Here is a 19826-nt window from a genome sequence, read left to right as displayed (position 1 = left end):
TTGGATGGCGGTGCCTCCGATACCGAAAGATGCTTACACGAATCGCGACTTGGTAATTTCGAATCAAATTGAAAAATACAGACTCTTACCGTTAGATGGTTACTTTTTAAATTAAATTGCTTCTATTGATTTCGAGTTTAACGAGTTTTACACGTTGAATGTGGCAAATTATTTGTGGGAGTAAAGTAACATATATAATAGATAAGATTCGAACCGGAACAGAGTGATAAAACAGTGTCGTTGGTGAGGGTAACGTTATCGACAGTCGATATACGGGCCGTCGATACGTTCGTGGATAAACGTCGCTTGCGTGTACCGTGGCACACAGATGGGGATAGTCGGAAAGGTGAGAAAAGAGAGAAAGAGAGATGAAGAGTTTGCGAGAAAAAGAGAAGCGAGATGATTGGCGGGGCGGAAAGGATAGTCTGGAGAGGTTTGAAGTGTGGGGAAGAAGAGTTGGCGGCTGGAGAGGAAAGAAGAGGTGAAAAGAAAAGGAAGACGGTCTGGAATAATGGCGGGCGCTAGCATAGCGTTTCTTGACATTTCCGTGCCAACGGATCGAATTTGAAATAACGAAAAATCGTGGAGGAGTATCGTAACGAACATCGAGAGTTCTTGTTGATCGACTTCCATTGGCCATCGGTCTATATAGAGTCGGTTGTCGTCTCTGTATGCTCGACTCTATCGAGCCGCCATGTTACCGTGCCCATACCGTGTCGTATCGTATCGTGTCGTGTACGTTAAGTGCCACTTTCGGTGTCGTATCGATGTCGCGTCTGGAAAACGTTGAAACGATCCAGCGTATGTTCCCTTTCTCGCAAAGCTAGCGGAAACAGCAAGCGGAAATGGTCGACGCCGCTTTCGTAAGCTAACCTTTATCGTACAGGTGAACTGTGAAGTATGCGAGGCGTCGATTGAATTGACGTGTGTCGCGCTCGTGGAGGACGGTCGGCTGCTATTTCTTCTTCGAACCTAAGTCGAGAGAAAAAGTCACCGTAATCGATGTGCCAGAGTGATCGAAATACGTGCAGTGTATCGTTTAGGTTCCTAGTGGTGTCTTGAATGCCAAATGTTCCGTTTGCGATTCGTGTGCCTGCCGTGGAAGGTATTTAATTAAACAGTGATTTGGCTGATCGGTCGTTCAGGCAAAGAGGACTATGCCATCGAAAAAGAGGCTCGTAGGCCGCCGAAAAATTGTTTACGGCGAGAGTACTATACCACGAACGCGTTAAAAAACGCCTCGTTTTTCGGTTCATCCGCGTACACCTGGCGTCGATGAACTTTCTATTAAAGAGAAGAAAAACAAAGAAACGAGTGCAATTTCATAGGACAAGTTAATTTATCGCTGCATCACGGAAGACGACAAAGTAATCACGGAGGCGCTGCTAGCACTCGATGCGCGACACTTCCTACTAAAGGTGTGTATACTGTACCTGATTTAGGTGCAGTCCTGATTTTTCTGCGTACGCAACCAGGCCTGGTCTATTTGAATAATTTACAGGAATTCACATTCGATAAATCAACTCGGAATATTACTATTATGGATAATGGAATATTGGCATTTTATGGGTATTCAAACACCGAATACATTTCAGATAATGGAATATTTAAGTACTACTTTTTCAATGTTCAGGATTTCATTTCAGCCTGATGGGTGTGTGCCAGAGAGTTGTAATTAGTCCAGTGTATGTGTTCAACCGGTCTACAACATACCGATCAAACAATCACCAAACAATTTCTTTCCAACTTGTACTATAATCTATAGGAGACCTTGTATAAACACTCGAGATATATTACTATTACACATTGACCATGGTGGCAGTGTTCCGTGTTAGGAGTTTAGAACGTTCGAAGCATCGATTGACAGTGTCCGATGCAGTGGTCAAATGTATCGATACTTATTTAGGAACCCTTTGCTTTCAAAACTTGTTTTGCTTTATTTGGCATTAAATGGACTAATTTTTGTAGTAATCTCAGGTTCTAATCTCATTCACCTGATTTAACCGAGTTTCATTCTAATTTCTAAAAAAAAGAAAACATCCTCAACGTCTGTAGCAGAGAATACAAAGCAGCACATTCGTTACTTCCTCGTCGTACAGTTATCACAAAAATCGCAGACTTGGTTGTTAATGGACGATCGAGCCCGTATGTCGATAACACGAATCAGTTATCATGTGTTTTATTTTTAGAACGAATAGATCGATGCTGCATGGAATCAATTTTGCTTGGAAATATGAAAAAGACGTGCAAAATGATTAAAGAATATTATTGTTACAACGGTAGATAGCGGAATCGAGAACCAGTCGAGATTCGTCCGATCTCGTCTCGACGAACAACGGTGAAAACGGAAAAGGGCAGAGTCAGGTATTTCGGTAGTCGCAATACGAATAGTCGACTTATATTTAGATGTTTGAAAAGTCTCTATTGCGCGCGCGAAACGTGATCCTTCTCGATAAGCCGTGGTAACCGTGAAAACGGACGTGTTCGTTTCTGTTTCGAGTTGTCGAACGTCACGGGGGCAGGTGAAACAAGGTGAAGAAAAAATAAAAAAGGCGGGTTGTTGCAGAACTTTTCCGGTATCAAGTTAGAACGTACCAAATTTTCTCGCTTTTCAATATTCGGAACTATTAAACAAAACTCTTGAAAAGGTCGGGCGGAAAGACGAAATAAAAAATTATTTCTTTTTCTTTTGAATCCGTATAACCGCAAGTATTTCATTCTAAAATTTCTTTCGTTCCGCGTTTACGTAACTACGTAATTAATTTCATTTTAGGACGAACCAAGATATAACGTTCTTTTATATCGAGCCAAGAGAGAAAATGTAAATACGAGGAGTCGTGCGAAGTAAGGAGAAAGGGCGAGGTTCAACGAAGACTGTTTTATAATCTGACTCGGATTAAGTTCAAGGGGATATTCGAGTGACCCCAGAAATCACAGTTTACAGAAGTTATCCCAGGATAGATACAGTCGGTAAAGCGAAACTGACAAAGATGAGCGCAATGCGATACACCGATGGCGTTCGATTATCATGAAAACGGAATTATTCGCGATACACCGCGCACGTTGGTGCAATTCTTCGTGTTCTATTTGAATAGAAGTCGGGAAATCTATTTAAGATGTCAGAGGTTCGTGGCCGATGGGGAGGGGGGAGGAGGCGAACAAGAAACACTCGTAATTTTCCACGTTCCGATGCGTGTTCTTTCGTCAGGGTTAGCGCGTATCTACCGTCGATCGTTCCAATAAGACTGAAACGTTTTTGACTATTCGTGCTCTCTAAAGACACGCATCGTAATGATTATTCATTTTTAATTAATTTTTACACGGCGTTTAGTCGATTATCATCTATAAGACGATGTTACTAATTATTATTTTTTTATTAGCACGATCAGATTGCAGATTTCGCACAGTACAAAAGTGTACATAACGCATGTTAAATATAATCTGCACGCGTTCTTGGAACATTAGACCGCGATAGAGTGTTGAGGAAATTAGTGTATCGAATGTCAAGGACGCGTGTTGGAATTTTAAGCCGATCGGATGTATTTAGGATAGAGATAGACGAGATGAAGAAAAGGAATCGATAAAAGGGGAAACTTGCGATAAAAAAGAAACGATTCTTTTCTTTTCGTACGGCGATGCAGACGGCTGCGGTTGTGAAAGAAAAAGAAATTTTTTCAATATAATCTTGTACCCGTGGATAATACCATGAAAGTGTGTCGAGTCCCAGAGAAAGTAGATTGGTTCGCTTAACCGTCCGACGTATGTACGTATGTGTATTAATAAGAGTATACAGGGTGTTTCCTTATACATATATTCTTATATTTATATCTTTTACTCGTAGCACTCGAGAAACGAGAAACGAGGAGCGTGGTTGGAAGGATGGAAGGTGAAAGGAAGGGGGATGGCGATATGATTCTTCTTAATAAGAATTACCGAGCTATATAAAATTAGTAAAAATCTATACAATCGTTTAACTTTTTCTTTTAAGAATACCACTTTACTTTTCTTGCATCTCTAACGTTATTTATTTATAACGTTATCTTATCCAAACCGTTTATGTTTATATAATAATGTTGAGGTTGGGTTACCGCTATACATACATATAATATCGTTCTATTAAAGAAATATCGTTGACCTTGAGGTTTTATAAAATACGCCCCTGACAGAATATGTTTGCTCATAAAAATATTCGTCTCGTATCGTCAAAGTAAACTGAGATTAAGTTCTAGATCAAAATGGTCCCGTTAAAGGAACACCTTGTATAGCGAGCGTGACTGAAAGTAGCCGAGCTCGACAAGACCCTGTAAATACTATGAATATACGCGTGCATCGAGGTACTGCTAAACGATGCGTATACGGTCGTATTCCAGTGTCCAGGTTCCAGAATCGATCGAGAATTACTTTCATTGTGCGAATTTACAATTACGCTAAATTATGTATCTGTTTCAGGGGACGGCACGATGGCTGAGGACCGAAATAATTCCCAAGGGTTCGTTGGGCAGGCGCACACGGTACGTAAAACCAAATGATCGTGCCAAACTTTGATTCGGTTTATTTTGGTGAGCAAAACTGTGGAATCTCGCTTCCGCGACGGAACGGGACTGGATGGGGGAAAGAGAAACCGATCGTCCAGCCCTCTAAAGTTTCCAACATTCTTCCTTTTATGCAAATTCATATTTTCGTCGATACAGAAGAAGAATTTAAGCTTATAGATAAGTTTGTCCTGTCTTATAAATAGGGGGTGTAACGTGTATATTATATATCTCTTGGTATTTTATATTCTTTTGCATCTATGGATGTTTTCATAGATAAATGCACAAGAATCCGTAGTCTAGTAATAAGTAAGAATGATAGGTCGGTAAAGAAGTTTGCAGAACAGCATTGGTAATTGGAATTTGTTTCAGGTAGAACACGGTGGTGCGAATTCAGCCCCTGCACCGTCAGTGTCAGCAGCGGCGACGGGAACTGGGGGATCCGTCGGCGTCGGAGCTGGAACCGTAGCAAAGATTGGCAGCACTCGACGAAACGATTCACCGCCACGTGGCCCGCGAACTTTGTTGTTGCGCCGCAGCGACAATGGTTTCGGTTTCACCCTCCGTCACTTCATCGTCTATCCTCCCGAGTCTTGTTGCGTATGTGTCGCTTTCAACTAGGATTCTTTCACATTTTCTGATATTATCGATATAATTCATTGTTGTATTCCTTTGGTAAATTCGATTCGTTGTAACTTATCTAGAATAGGTTTATTATAGATAAACACGTCATTTATTCGTCTCTATAAGCGATCGCCTATGACGTCCAAATGAATGACGCATCCGGTCGTTGGAGGGCAGTCCGTGGAAGACGTGCTTATGTACGTCTCGGGCACTTAATGCGTTAATATTTAGACTATTCAATTTTTCGACTGCCTCACCAACATTTATGGAAATGACGCCAATGTCAACGAAGCTGTTCGGTAGATGTGAGAAATATGAACATTTTTTGAAGGTGTTAACGTACCTAAAGTATTTGCCGAATAGATTAGCTGTACAAACCTTCGAGGCTGCGATTTCGCAATCGTATCTTACAGTAACGCATAAATTATTAAATCAAGTTTGATTTTTAGCAAAATCCTGGAATACTCTATTAAATTCTATACTCGCGATTATTCTATACTCTGTACAAAGCGTAAACATTCGCCAAGATTCACGTGAATTTTCTGTAGATGTTGCCTGGACACGAGCGAACGAGGATCGAAGAGCCGATGGACACGATATTCGTGAAACAAGTGCGAGGAAATTCGCCTGCAGCGGAAGCAGGATTGCGCACAGGCGACCGAGTAGTTTCCGTGGACGGCAAGCCAACCCGTGGCGAACAGTACGCGAAAGTGGTTCAACGTATCCAGCAGGCTGGACCCTGGCTGCGACTTCTCGTGGTCTCCAAAGAGGACGACATTTTGCAGCGATACTTTGGCGAGACTGCTCACAACCCCGAAACGAATCAACGACCACGGTTGCGTTCGCCTGAAAGAAGCACTCAGAAGCAACGCAGGTCTATCAGTATGTTTCCAGGATTGTCGCCGCGAACAAGGCAGTCCTGGGTATGTTCCGCGCCAAGTTCCATCCAGCAATCCGAATCCGATCGACCCATCGACGACTCGGTCTCTTATAGAGATCAGGACGCTCGATCCAACGAATTGTCCAAAGAAAATCAGCAGTCTCGCTCGAACGGCAACGGGCAATCCCAGTTGCAGTCGACGAGAAGCGGAACATATCGTTGCAAATCCTTTCAAGAGGCGCCTGGTCGTTACGAGTCCATCGACGAAAAAGTCCGATTACGAAGCCAACAACAAACGTCCACGGAAGATGGTTCGAACGCGATCCAGTCGGATAGGGGATACGATAAATACGACATATACGATAGAACGCGTCCAGAATCAATTTATTCTAGAAATAATAGTGATCAGATTTACGACAGGATCAAGGACCCGATATATGAGCGGGTTAGGCTCGGGGAGTCGACTCGTGGGAACGTGGAAGAGCATCGTCACCAATATCAGCAGCAACAGTATTACCAACCTCATCATCATCATCATCATCAGCAGCAGCAGCAGCAGCAGCAGCACTCGAACTTGACGGGATACCCTTTGTCTCGAGCGGAACCCCAGGTACAGTTGGACGAATTTCTCTTCGAATAACGAATAATAAATAGCGAATTAAAGTAACATATTAATCGAAATTCTCCTACAGGTGCCCATTTACCGTCCCGCTTCGAGAAGAGTGGCCTCCCGTCGTGCCAGCGAGGGCAGCACCGGTAGCTGGACGATGAACAACTTCGAAGCAGCGAGTTACGCGAGCACGGACGCCCTCAGATCCTGCGATCTCGGTTCCAGGTTCAGCATCGACTCCAGAAGAGATTCGTCTCCTATACGCAACGAGAGCGCGCCTTCCTACGACTCCACCTCCATTCTTCTCGAGAATGGAACGAACGGGAGCAGAAATGGAAACCCTAGCGGATTTAGAAACGGGAACTCTGGTATCGACGACTCTGTAATCATGACGAGGCTACGCAAGAGTTTCGAGCAGAAGGAAGAATTTCTGCGAAGGCCAAGCCATCCTATCGGCTGGTTTCTATCGGACGATAGATCAGAGTCTCCCATTCGCACCAACGATGCGACCGCGATCCCGAGGGAGTTTTACGCGAGGCCGCAGAAGCTTCAGAAGCAAATATGGCCGCCAAATGAGGCGAAACAGGATCAACAGTGCCCGAGACAAGTTCAGGATAGAAGTTTCTCCGGGAAGCAGACATTGGACAAACTATCTACCGGTAGGAACGAACAGAGACTCAAGACTGACGTAGCTGCCGAAGGCGAACCAGAGTATTCGAGCCCTCGACACGATTTCATCGATGAAGCTTCCAACGCTCGCTCGCTGGACGACGCGCAGACCGTGGCGGATAGACTGTGTTGCTCTCCGTCTGTTTACGACGATCGTCGCGATAAGGTATCGCGTTTATGTATTGTATTATGTGATGGGACAAATGACTAGTCTTAAAAACGCTATTTTCAATGAAATGGAATAGTATTTTACGAGAAAGAAAATTGAATGCTACGTGAAACAATTGTCTATGATTCGTTCTTATTGGACATAAGGACAGTATAGAAAAGTTTGGAAACAGTCATTTGACTTGTCGTGGTAGGTTTACCTCCAAGTAGTGTCGATAATACTATTCGCGGTTCGCAGGAAACGGATAGACACCAGCAACAATCGTATCGAAGCTCGGGTAGCAAGTCCAGCTTCGTCGGTACTCTGTCCCGGATACACGAGAACATTAGCAGCGCCGCGGCGTTGCTCTCCAGCGAACGACAGTCGCAAGAGGCGAGAAACGGCGCTTCGTCTCTCCCTTCTTCTCCAGGACCCGACAAGAAAACTAGCGACAAGTTGCCAGCGCTCCCGCAGGGTCTTCAGATCGTATCCAAGCGCGCCAAACAGTTCGAGTCAGGACGTCTGCTCAGCGACGACGACGAACCCACCGGGGATCGCACCAGCTTGTACAAGAGCGAACTCTCGAGATTATCTAACAAGCGCAGTGTGCCTAACGTCGCCGTACGAAAGAGAGAATTCGAATCGAAGGCTGAGGCTCAAGAACCGAGGAGAATACCAGTACCTACTAGGGAAACCAAGTCTTTGGATACTGGTAAGTTACAGACTTTGTCGCATCTTTTCTAGTCCGACATCTTTGGTACATGTTACGATCAATATAAATCTGACGATAATTGGAATCTAGTCTAAGAATCTGTACCATACATGAAAATAAAAAAAATCAACGTGGCTTGTATTAGAGACAGCGGCATCAGGAATTGCGATGGTTGCCTAACGCGTCCGTTATGTGTAGTAACTCCGAATGAACATTTCTAAACAGAAACCTATTCGAAGATGTTACGAGTAAATAATAAAAAATTTGTCGAGAAGATAGTATTTTTTGGATTATATTCAGGATAACTCTGTGTAACGTAAAAATAACAAAGATAATGCAACACAACTTGTGATAATAAATTTACTTACTTGTACTAGCAAAATGTAACGCCAACCAGCACAAGTTTAGACGATAACTTCCAACATCTGAGTTCGATATGCTTTATTCTTGATATATTACTATGAATATTTAGGTAATGGATTAAAGGGAAACAGAGTAATACCTGTAGGCAGCAGACGCATCCACTGTGAACCGCCGATCGACAGTAAACCGCTCGAAGGTAGAAGAAAATAAAAAGAAAGCAGAGTTGAATGTTGTGTTCACCGATATGCATTTTTTGTCGCCCTTCTGTGCCCTTCTAATCAGTTCACTGCACCCTTCGATGTTGCGGCTTTGATCTGGTGAAGCACGATATACCGTTTCGTAGACGTATGCGTGTTTGTGTGTCGACAGCGCACCATTCTGAATTCACTAACACTACAAATTGTCGTTTTCAAATATATTCGAGAGTGTGATTCATCCGTTTGTTGTGTAATATATGCAGAAACGTCGAGTTCGAGGATCACGGACAACGATACTGTGCGGCCAAGAATTCGCAGCAACAGCGCGGAATCTTGGGAATCGGCGAGCTGTAATTCACAGGCCAGTAGACATCGATGGCCACAGAGGCAAGCAGACACCGATAGAGAGCAGAGCGAGATCGAGAATGAGAATGAGAATGAGAATGAGAACGAAAACGAAAACGAGAATGAGAACACTTATGCCAGTGCGAGCTCTGCTGTCGACGAGAAAAGTGCCGAAAGAGGGACCAGAAGACAAGATGGTCAGTTACATTCTGTGGTCGTACAATGTACGATTCAAATTTCAAGTCCGTTAATACCAGTCAATGACTTACAGGTACAATCACGGACAATGGTATGCACAGTAACGGAGTTGTGTTCAGACGGCAGAAGAACGCACAGATTGGTAAGTATACGAAAGTAATCGAAAGATAATCTATACATTTGTGCTTCTAAATAAACACTTTCATTTTTCGTCTGTTTCTGTCAGCGGACGAAGATCGTGCCACGAGAAGGATATCGTACTTGAAGGCAACGTGGGCCGAACGAATGCACGTCGACAGCGAGTTGGAGTCGAGCGATTCCGAGCCTATTCACACACCCAGGAGGTAAGTAAAAGCTTCTCCGTGACTAAAACAAAATTTTCCTCCAGGTTCAGGCGTAGCTCTGATACTTTCGTTTAGTGGTGCGGACACGGTATCCGTGTGGTCTTAAAGGTGGAAGTCGTGTTCGTTGCGTAGTTGTTTATCTCGATTATACATCAAGCTCTGCCTCCGTCCATATTTTCAGCTTTTATAAGAAGTGGCGGCTACCGCTGTTTCCAAACGATATAGCATCGCTGCGACGCATCTTCGAGGACATGACTCAGTCTGCATCCTTAAACAGAAATATCTATCGGTGAGGACAGTACATGTTGAACGAAGCACGAAGATGCTGCATTCTGTGACCACAAACGTCTTCACTTATCTTCCCTTTGTTCTTAATGCCTTTCTGATTGCGTCCTCTCGTTTCTGTCATTGTCATTGTCATTGTCGTCGTCGTCGTCGTCGTCGTCGTCGTAACATTAATATAACGATACACCCTCGCTCTTTCTTTCCCTCATCCACAGTCGCTCGGTTTAACCGCTTCGCTATATTCACTAACCCGCGAATAATACATTTCTTCGTACTCGGCTATATGTGTTTTAAGCTAATAGTAGGTATCGCAGCTTCGTTGTAGAATTCCGCGATTGGAGATAACGAAGGAAAGAATTGTATTCGAGTTGACCGAACGTTCGTTCCTTTCGTATTCGTTGTTAGGCTGTTTGTTGTTGTTCGTTTCATGTGAAACGACCTGATAAGAATTTTTTATTAGAAAATCAAGAAATATTTTCCGATCGATCTGCGGTCAACGAAGGTTGGAGCGACGCAAACTGTTGTGTTAGAAGAGCGTGTTGTACTTTTTCAGTAGCAGCACGTGCACTGGTCTGGAGGCAGCGAGCATCGTGAAAGATGTCGTCGAGCAAGTCGAGCGGGAGGGTCCTCTGCATGTCAAATTCACAGTGCTGGATGGCAAAGTAAGAGTAAAGGAATTTAACGTACAAATTTTACATCGTATCTGATATACACATGATATGTATATACTATATCTACTGTGATATTAATTGTTATTCCAGCGATCTTCCGACCGTTCGTGGAAACAAGTATGGGGCGTTCTTCGTGGACCGATTCTCTTTTTTTTTAAGGATCGTCAAAATCAGGTACGGTTGGACAGCACTTTCTCAGCTATCTATTTCAACGGTATTCTCTTTCGAGTATCGTCAAGTATCGTCTGATCGTTTAGAGTCCTTCGTTGGCCAACGACGGCGACAACGTAGCCCAAAGCGTAGATGTGAGATGTTCCTTGGTGGACGTTGCGGAAGATTATACAAAACGCAAACACGTGTTGCGATTGGCGAATCCCAGTGCAGAGGTCCTTCTGCAAACGGAAGACGCGCCGTCCATGGCACTTTGGTTACGCTCGCTGCACGAGCATGCTGCTGCCGAAAAGCCATCCGTAAGTTTAGAATATTAATTTTAATGAAAATATCTATTAAATATGTATTTTTTTTTTTTTTCCCCCAGGAGATCGCGTACAATAGCACTTTGAAACAGCAAGCTGTCCCGCAAACTCCAGGTCCTACTAGCAGTAGTTCCGGCGCGTATCAAACCATTGCCAATTCCAGTAGTACGATGATAGTGCCAAGCAGTGGCGCAGGGCAAAGATTGAGTCCTCTTCCAGGACACAAAGGTATCAAGAAGTTAACTTCGTTCAGGAATAGATCCCCGACGGGTCAGTCGCCTATAAACAAGACCCGGAAGCCGAGTCAAACGGTCGAGAGCTTCGTTTCCCCGAAGACGAAGACGTGGAAAGGCAGAGTCGCGAAACAACTTCGAAGAATGCACGGTCAAACTGGATCCCCTTCTTCCCCGACGACGCAGCTGCCGCCGGAAGGTGCTACTTTCAAAGTGCCTCTGGAACTGTGTCCACCGGTAATTCCATTCGCCTATACTATTCCTAATTTACAGTGTTATAATTTTATTATTTATTTGTATATGGTTGTTTACGCTTATTGGTGTAGTCATCTTTTTCGGAGTACGTACCGTTGATCGTCGAAATGTGTACAAGTATAGTCGAAGCGAGAGGACTCGAGGTAGTGGGTATTTATAGAGTACCTGGAAACACCGCCGCCATTTCCCATTTGACCGATAGCGTTAACAAAGGTTTGGAGAATATCAATCTGCAGGTAACGTCGTCTATTCCCTTCTGTCTAGTTCGTTTCGTATCGTTGTTACATGATTTCCATGATTTTCTTTTTTTCTTATAGGATCCAAGATGGAGCGACGTGAACGTAATATCTTCTCTGCTCAAGTCCTTCTTTCGGCAACTTCCGGATTCGTTGCTCACGGCTGAGTTGTATCCCATGTTTATCGACGCCGATAAAGTCGAAGACCCGCAGAGAAGAATGACGACGATACGAAAGCTGCTCAGAGACCTTCCAGAGTACCACTTTGAAACTCTGAAATATCTCATGTTCCATCTGAAGAGGATAGTCGAGCACAGCGAAATCAACAAAATGGAAGCCAAGAATTTAGCCATCGTGTTTGGACCTACATTAGTGAGAGCAAGCGGTTCCAGAGACAATATGGTCACCATGGTTACCGACATGTCGCACCAATGTCGAATCGTCGAAAGCTTGCTGAATAACGTGGATTGGTTCTTTTCGGACGACGATTTAGACGATCTGAGTAGACTAAGCGTCAATCTTAGCCTTCCGGCTGACAATAACGAGATCGATACGAACTCGAGCAATAATCACAATCTGTTGTTAAACAACATTCAAAAAGTCGAAGGTACGATTCACGGTTATTTTTTGACAAGTTATTTCTGTTATCAGTTTTTGTTTGGGTTAAAAACCCACCCACGTATCAAGCATATACATCAGATTTATTTGAATTTCAACAAAACAGGAGTTCGCGAAATGGCGTCTGCCAAGGACATCGTGTCGTCCATTATATCCGCTGCCAATCGTAAAATACAAAGAAGAAGGAAAGGCCAAGATGAAACGGACAACGAAGGTCACGAGATCGAGAAGGTTTCTCCCATACGATACACATGATTTATTTATTAAATATTATACTCATTGGAATAGAGAAGATTTGTAATAATTACGCATACAATCGTTTCTTCGTTTTTTCCAGCTGAAAGCGAAGCAAGAAGCGGAAAGTTTGCCGAACCGACGAAGCATGGCACTGAACGAGCGGCAGTGTTCAGTCAGCGAGATCGTTTTGATGCACGAAAACAAAAGTCAGTCTAATCGTTCCACCGATAGATCCCCAACGATAGACGACCCCGCGATAGGCAACGTGGTCGCTGCTGGCGATTGCGCGGACAATATGACCGGCATAGTGAACAGCAACGACGACAGCATGGGCTTCGAAAGGTCGATCAAGTATCTGAACCCTCCGATGGACTCGGTTCAATCGGCTCGTTGCTCGGCCGTCTCGTCGGCTTCGGAGTCGTCGCGACTCTCTAGCGAGACTGGCTTGAGCTGCTTCGACGCGAGTTCGACGCTCTCGAGCGCTTCGAATGACACCAAGCAGAGCAACGACGAGGTCACCATCAGAACGTACGCTGGACTGAGCGCCACCACCCAAGAACGTATACGAAGGTTCGAGCAGGAAACGAAGGCGATGCTGCAGAGGGATCAGAACCGTCAGAGACGCGAAGCTGAGAAACTGGAAGAAGAACGACGGAGAATCGAAATGGAATGGCAGCTGGCGAAACGTGAGATGGAAAATGATGATCTACTGGATAGTATAGTGGACACTACCGTAACACCGAATTATCTTGCATCGACCGGTCGACTTTCAGCGTTTAACGACAGGCTTCCTGATCAATCTTACTTGGACATCGGGCCTCGATCGACCGCGCGAATACCACCTCTGTCGATAGCCGTACAACAACAACCCACGTCGGTTAGGAGAGTCGCTCAACACACAGACGAATCTCCTCCCGCGATTCTGGCCCCGGTGAACGTCACGAGCACTGTTATCAAGAAATTGAAGACTGAAAAAGAGGTAAGTTCGAGATTCCACGAGGAGCGAGAAACATGAGATAATCAATCCTTGCCGTCTAATACGCTCTTTTTTGCTGGGGAACATTCACAGTCGACACTGGAACCTTTGTCGTTGCCTCCCATTCGTTACGGCAGTTTGGACTCTCTGCACGAAACACACGATGCTTCTCAATTATCGGTGTCTCCGCCAGCAACCCATCAACAGCGAAAACCACTCTCCAGCGACGTTTCGGATGATGGTTAGTATCGATTATCGTTGTCGACAACAACTTGCTTCCCTTAATATTCTAAGCGTCGATATCGTTTCACTTTCCGCCTCCCTCAATTCCCTCCTATGTTTTATATCCTCGAAACAAACAAACCAATCGTATTATTCGAAAGGTATCCCATAGTCCATCGCCATATTATCGATTCCCTGCGATCCATTTCACGTTTTCACTCTTCGATGTTTCGATGCTTTTGAAATTATCCTCGTATGCGGAATATTTCTTTTATCATAACTTGAGCATCGAAAATATTTCGCTACCTGTCGATGATCAAAAGGAAAGATAAAAGTGGAGATTATTTACTTGGACGAGTTTAATACTTTTCAGTAAACAGAAACATTTATTTCGCAATAAACCATTTCCACCTTGGACTCTTTTTTTTTATATCGTTAAAGAAAAGACAGAAATATTCTGTGGCCAAGTTAAGAAAAGCATTCTGTGTATCTGATATCATTATCCTGTTTATGTATCTATTTATTCTCTTTATATTGTTCTCTATGTAACGTCGCTTCTGACGATCGGTGAGTGTAGCCGGATCTTGTTTTCTGCAATGGACTCAGAAGATTCTGACTATTAACAAAAAGCTTTCTAGGTACATTTCTTTCATCTGTTCTTCGCCTCTCTTAAAGCGATTTTTACCAGCAACTACCGGATGTGCGATAGATGCATACGATTCTGTTTCGATATTTCTTTTTATTTTGTCAGTCTGAGATCGTTATATTCCCTTTTTGTACGTCTTTTTTCTTCTATTTAGCGACACAAGATTGGCAACGAAGCGCTAGAACGATAGAACATCGAGCACCGCATTGAACGTAGTTTGAGCACGTTGTTCCGAGTCCCTTGGTCGTATTTTTCTTCTTTTTACGATCTCGTTTTGTGCATGCGATAAAAACACTTTAGTGTATACAGTACGATATATTTTTCTCGCAAAAGCGTAGGTCTCCCGCGTATTTAGCTTATGTCCGTTCATTTAATGGCATCAGTGTTCTACGATGCGATAACTTTTGCGTCTCCTATCGTTCGATCGGTCACTTTCTTTACAACTTCTTTTCACGTACGCCTGCATGCGTTCTATTAATCGTTAATTTAGTAGGCTTTACCGCATGTATGCTTGGTTGTACAATCTTAGCTTCGTCGCTTTGTCGTTCTTCAAACGAGTCTCACCTAAAACCTCGGTTTGTTTATGAAGGCCTGCCAAGTTTTTCGTACTTGTGTCATTTTATACAAAATTTCTTTTGCCCCCAGGAATTTATATTCAGTTGTCCCGAAAATAACTACGTATCCTCCAGCTCTCGTTGATCGTTTCCCTGGATTCGATCAGATTTAATTCATCGTATGGTAACCATGGGGCGAAAGCTTGGCTTTATCTCGATGTCCAGTTTTTTATTTAATCACTGGAACCTTCTTCTTTTTTTATTTATTTATTTATTTATTTATTTATTTATTTTACTGTAACAACGAAAGAAAAACTTTTGGCATACTTGACCACCGTCACGTGTAAGCTTGTGCAACGTCTCTGTAGCTTTTCTGTATCAAGCAAACGGAGAGATACGGTTGATTTGAATACTATACGGCCAAGGTTACGTGCATGTTTTCTCGTTTCTCGAAAAGTTCGCTTTAAATCCTGTTCAATGCGAGATCTTTGCGAGAACTCGTCGATCGTAGCTTTTCGATCTTGCTCTGTCTTTAAAGTTTGAGACTCGTATGCCCCGATGTTCAGGACTCTATCCAATTTGATTTCATCACAACTGGTCGCAATCGAACAGCAGAGCACACCTGTACGCGTACGTACCATCGATCCGCGTACTTGAAATTATTTAAAAACTTATCCAATAGTTGTAATTGATCGGGAACTGTAGAACTGAATTGAAGAGAAAGTCAGAACTCTTAATTATTTACGAGTTACCACAACGTGAGCTGTCGGTAGAAGATCGAACCGTAGTAGGTAATGCGCAGTTATTTTCGGAACAAAAGTCCGAAGGGGGAGTAGGAGATGCGCCATGTATTTGTTTCGATAGTCGTTCGTTTATTCGCTCGCTCGTTTGCCATTACAAGCAAAGAAAAAAAAAAAGAGAGAGAGAGAGAGAGACAAAAAAGAAAACAAACCTGTTAGCAGCCGTGTCGAGGGGTGGGTCGATTATGACGATGCGAATGCGTTGATACACTTAGGCAAACGGCAAGTCCCGGTTTCTGGTGGTACATATCGTCCCACCTACACGGTACAGGAGACCCCGCTGGTCCCACCTCGAAGACACCGGGCCCATCGTCCATGCCGATGCCAATACCAATGCCAATACCGATGCAGATGCGAATGCCAATGCCAGGGCGAATGCAAGTGCCAGGGTCAGTGTCAGACGCGGCCGACGTCGATGTCGCGCAACGATCATCGACACCGTACTCGAGAGTACCGGCCTCGCAGCCCTCCGAACTCTCTGAGTCTAACGAGCCCGTCGAGCAATCACCGCGAGGGCTGCAATCAGGCTCAGGGGCCGGATTGTCTTCCAAGACTTTAAACAGATTCCTTCGAGGTAAATTTGCTTCGTCTGCAGACCTGGAAATACCAAAGTCACAAGCTGCTCGAGCGCTATTAAAACCGTTCGATTAAACCTGGCTCACACCGAATGGCTTAACACTCTTCTTTCCGTTATCGTTTTTTTCTTTCATTTTTCTGACACTAAGCGCACGCTAGCGATCACTTTCTCCTTGGTCACCCTTCCTCGCCTGTTTTTTCCTTTCATTTTAAAACACATCGCTATTCTCCGATCAGGAACCACTGTATGAGCGTTGGAAGAAGCTGACCGCACGATACTGTATCTACGTATAGTACTATGATATTCTTTTTATTAGGGTACATTAATTCGGCATATCTAGATAATAGTACATTTAGGGTATTCGTTTCAAACAATCCGATCAATTCAGGCACAAGCATGAAACATTAATAACTCGTTACATCTACACTTACGTGTAGCAGTGGATTAACTTTGTCACTTCCTAATGTTGAGCTAACACTTTGGAATTACTCAGATTTAATGATATCTAACGTGCATGATAGCTGATGGCTATGTACTCTACGTCTCCCTCTCTCTTTCTTTCAAGTCTTTGAAAAAAAAGAATTTTTTTTCTCTAAATGATGCAATATCGTTATCTCCATAAAAGTAAGTTGAATTTCAAATTATTATCGGGAGCTTCGTAGCACATATAATCCAAGAGTGTAGAAAATCTCGATCTTAATCTTGTTCTTCTACCGTTCTACCTTCCATTCCATTCGTTGTTCCTTTCCTGTTTCCTTTGCTTGACACCATCTCATTGTCAGTCCATTACGGAATTGCAACGCGTTCTACGAACGAGAGAGCGAAAAAGGAGACAAAGGAAAAAGAAAGGTAGAACGTCGAGCGTACCCGCGACGCTGACGTATCTCTGAACGTCGAGCATAGAGTATCGTTACCGCGGCAGAAATGCGTTTATGCGAACATTAATTAGCTCTGTAATTAGCGCTGTCTCACTCACCGATGCCTTTCTAACAAAACGTTTCAACTTCGTTGTCACATGCAGAACAGTTTGCGTTTGCTGTTACGCCACATCGACTGTAATTTGATTGTTTGTTCGATAACGTTTGACCAGCAGCCGATATACAATATACGATGCTTTGTGTGCCTTTCGTTGGACAGCACCGATCTATAAACGTGTACAGATTAAAACGACACTATTGAATTGCAGGTAGCGATCTGTTGACCAGTTTGACGACTACCTTTGATCGTAAGTGGAGATCGTTGGTAAACTCGTCGAATCAAACGGCTCGTGGATCCACCACGGAGAACGCGTCTCTCAGCGACGAGGACCTAGCTGTGACGAGAGACTCTCCAAGCTCGCGACACGTTCGAGGTTCGCGAGAGGAAAAGGACGAACGAAAAACTGCGGCCGCTGCTCAACTTGTGGATTCCGGCTTGGTAGAAACCTATCGGGACCCGAGTCTTCATAAGTCGAACCTCGAGAAACATCAACACGTTCGTCGAAAAAATGTAAGCGCACGGTGTCTTGAAAATGTCTATATTTAAATATTTCGCTTTATTTGCTGTTATCAAAAGGTATTAACCGCATCGAGCTTTCTCCTCAGGATGCTCCAGAAAAGGACACGGATTCGTCGGTAGGGGAAAATAGCAATGCCGATCGACTGGATGTCGATATACCGGACAACGATCGTAGCGCTATCGTGCGACGGAAGATCGAATCGGATCAACTGCGATCGAACAAGGAATCTATCGAGCCAAGTTTGGAATCAAACGACACGCAAGGATGCTGTAGAATCGCGGCTGAAAGGGACGCATCCGTGCAAAACGGCAAATCGGACGACGCGAAAGACGCGACCAATTACTCGAACAAGTTGGAAAAGTTCGAAAGTCTGACGACAAATTTGGAAGTCAGATCGCGGCTAAAGAGATCCGAGTCTCTGAACAAGAGATCGGAAAACACTTGCTCGAAATTGAAGAGATCAGAAAGCTTGAATAAGCATTCCGCCGAGCGACTATCGTCTCCGACCAGTGGCAAGCTAAAACGATCCGAGAGTTTGAACAAACATTCGGAGAGATCTGACTCTCCTAACAGTAAGCTGAAGAGGTCCGAGTCACTGACGAAAACTGAGAAGACCGAGTGTAACATTAGCAAGAGGCGACAATCGGTTAGGAAGGACAGCGCGACGAAATTGAAGCGGAAAAACGGTATGCCCGAACGATCGATCAAACGCAGACACACCGTGGGCGGTACCAAGGATTTCGACAAAGTGCACTGGTTGGACAACAAGTTACAAGTCGAGGCGGAAAGGGTGGTTAGGAACGAGTACAGACCGAAGAAGAGTCAGCTCAGAACAAGCTCTCCGGATCTTAGTACTGGGTGCATCGGCGGCCTCGCTGATGCCAGCTTTCTAATCGAGGTCAGCTTTCGTGGTCCGAGCAACGTTGTCTTCAACGTGACCAACGCTCGGCCGCAGTCTCTACCGGATACCAGCTTGGCTTCCAAAGTTTTCAAAGTACCACTCGAGAGTCACGTTTAATTGCATGCGCGAACAAACGGTCGCGACGAACCTCGAGAACCCTGCGCGGTGAACATTTTATTTTATCCTTTCTCTTTTTCACGAAGCATTTATGTCCCCTTGCGCTTATGTCGATAGCGCGTCAATTACTTATGCATCCGTACTCATTATTAGCTCATGAATTGTGATCGTGTGCAATTAATATGTGTATATAATGTCCGTAGATTGTATAACAGGCGAACAATCCGGATATCGACGGAGTTTGTATTTTTTAATAACCGACTAGAAGAGATTTAGAGGTAGCCGCGCGTGGCTACCTGTCTCTACGTATTTTAGGTGTATACGTAAGGTAACGGCGATACGTGAACCACACGTTCGTTTCGTTCGTGTGTCCTACGGCGAATGATTTTCTTTTTATCTAAATAATCGCAGTTGACCGCATTCTCTGCGTACTCTACGTTCTGGGTATCGAGATCGTATTCGTCGATCGAGAAACTGTAATCACGTGAGTCGTATCATAGGCCTGACAATCGATTTTTCTTATTCCTTGTAAACGCTACGTGCGTGCGTGCGTGCGTGCGTACGTCTAATTGAATGCGACCACGGGCCGATGATTAAACGATATTTATTTTAAATTCTTAACAAGCATGATAACGTTATTTATTGAATGTGCCGAGCGTCCTGTGATGAAGGAGCTTTCGCATTGCGTACTACGGGCACGGATACCGAATTTGTAAATAAATCTTATATATTGCTAATTTAAAGAAACGTTTAGTACGTTACCTCTACCTCTTCCGTCCATTTTTTTCAGGTATTTTATTCTATACACACGTGGAAGATTACTTATTAAAAAAAGATTTATTCGATAGAATGTTCTTACTAGCTGCTGAAGCAAATTACGGTTATTGAGTCTGTTGTAGTAT

The 19826-nt window shown here is 43.9% G+C and overlaps 1 protein-coding gene across 9 annotated transcripts; it reads left to right on the top strand.

Annotated features, from left to right (window-relative positions):
* Window positions 1-426: 426 nt before the first annotated feature.
* LOC128878047 (rho GTPase-activating protein 21-A) lies at window positions 427-19818 on the top strand. 9 transcript variants are annotated; one of them, XM_054125855.1, is made up of 25 exons: window positions 430-1418; window positions 4450-4511; window positions 4905-5132; window positions 5705-6646; window positions 6729-7481; window positions 7722-8175; window positions 8648-8734; window positions 8999-9277; window positions 9352-9420; window positions 9505-9622; window positions 9804-9911; window positions 10461-10569; window positions 10669-10752; window positions 10836-11048; window positions 11117-11524; window positions 11614-11778; window positions 11860-12385; window positions 12503-12627; window positions 12734-13319; window positions 13407-13612; window positions 13703-13850; window positions 14409-14469; window positions 16047-16405; window positions 17595-17896; window positions 17992-19818. In XM_054125855.1, exons 2-25 carry the CDS (start codon window positions 4461-4463, stop codon window positions 18922-18924), a joined length of 7314 nt encoding a protein of 2437 aa, XP_053981830.1. In that variant the 5' UTR covers window positions 430-1418; window positions 4450-4460; the 3' UTR covers window positions 18925-19818. The 9 variants fall into 9 exon arrangements, with proteins under 9 accessions (XP_053981835.1, XP_053981830.1, XP_053981827.1 ...); XM_054125852.1 differs by having other exon boundaries at window positions 9508-9622; window positions 12734-13612; window positions 17992-19817; XM_054125851.1 differs by having other exon boundaries at window positions 12734-13612; window positions 17992-19817.
* Window positions 19819-19826: the final 8 nt, after the last annotated feature.

The sequence above is a fragment of the Hylaeus volcanicus genome, chromosome 6 (genome assembly GCF_026283585.1).
Source record: "Hylaeus volcanicus isolate JK05 chromosome 6, UHH_iyHylVolc1.0_haploid, whole genome shotgun sequence".
NCBI lineage: Eukaryota > Metazoa > Arthropoda > Insecta > Hymenoptera > Colletidae > Hylaeus > Hylaeus volcanicus.
This window is presented reverse-complemented; position numbering and strand designations above follow the sequence as displayed.

What these genes read in the sequence shown, in the direction of transcription:
- LOC128878047 (XM_054125851.1), top strand. Translation starts at nt 4,461, where the DNA reads ATGGCTGAGGACCGAAATAATTCCCAAGGGTTCGTTGGGCAGGCGCAC. An exon ending in TGTCTCGAGCGGAACCCCAG is followed by an intron (nt 6,647 to 6,728) that starts GTACAGTTGGAC and finishes ATTCTCCTACAG; the next exon opens with GTGCCCATTTACCGTCCCGC. An exon ending in TCACAGTGCTGGATGGCAAA is followed by an intron (nt 10,570 to 10,668) that starts GTAAGAGTAAAG and finishes TTGTTATTCCAG; the next exon opens with CGATCTTCCGACCGTTCGTG.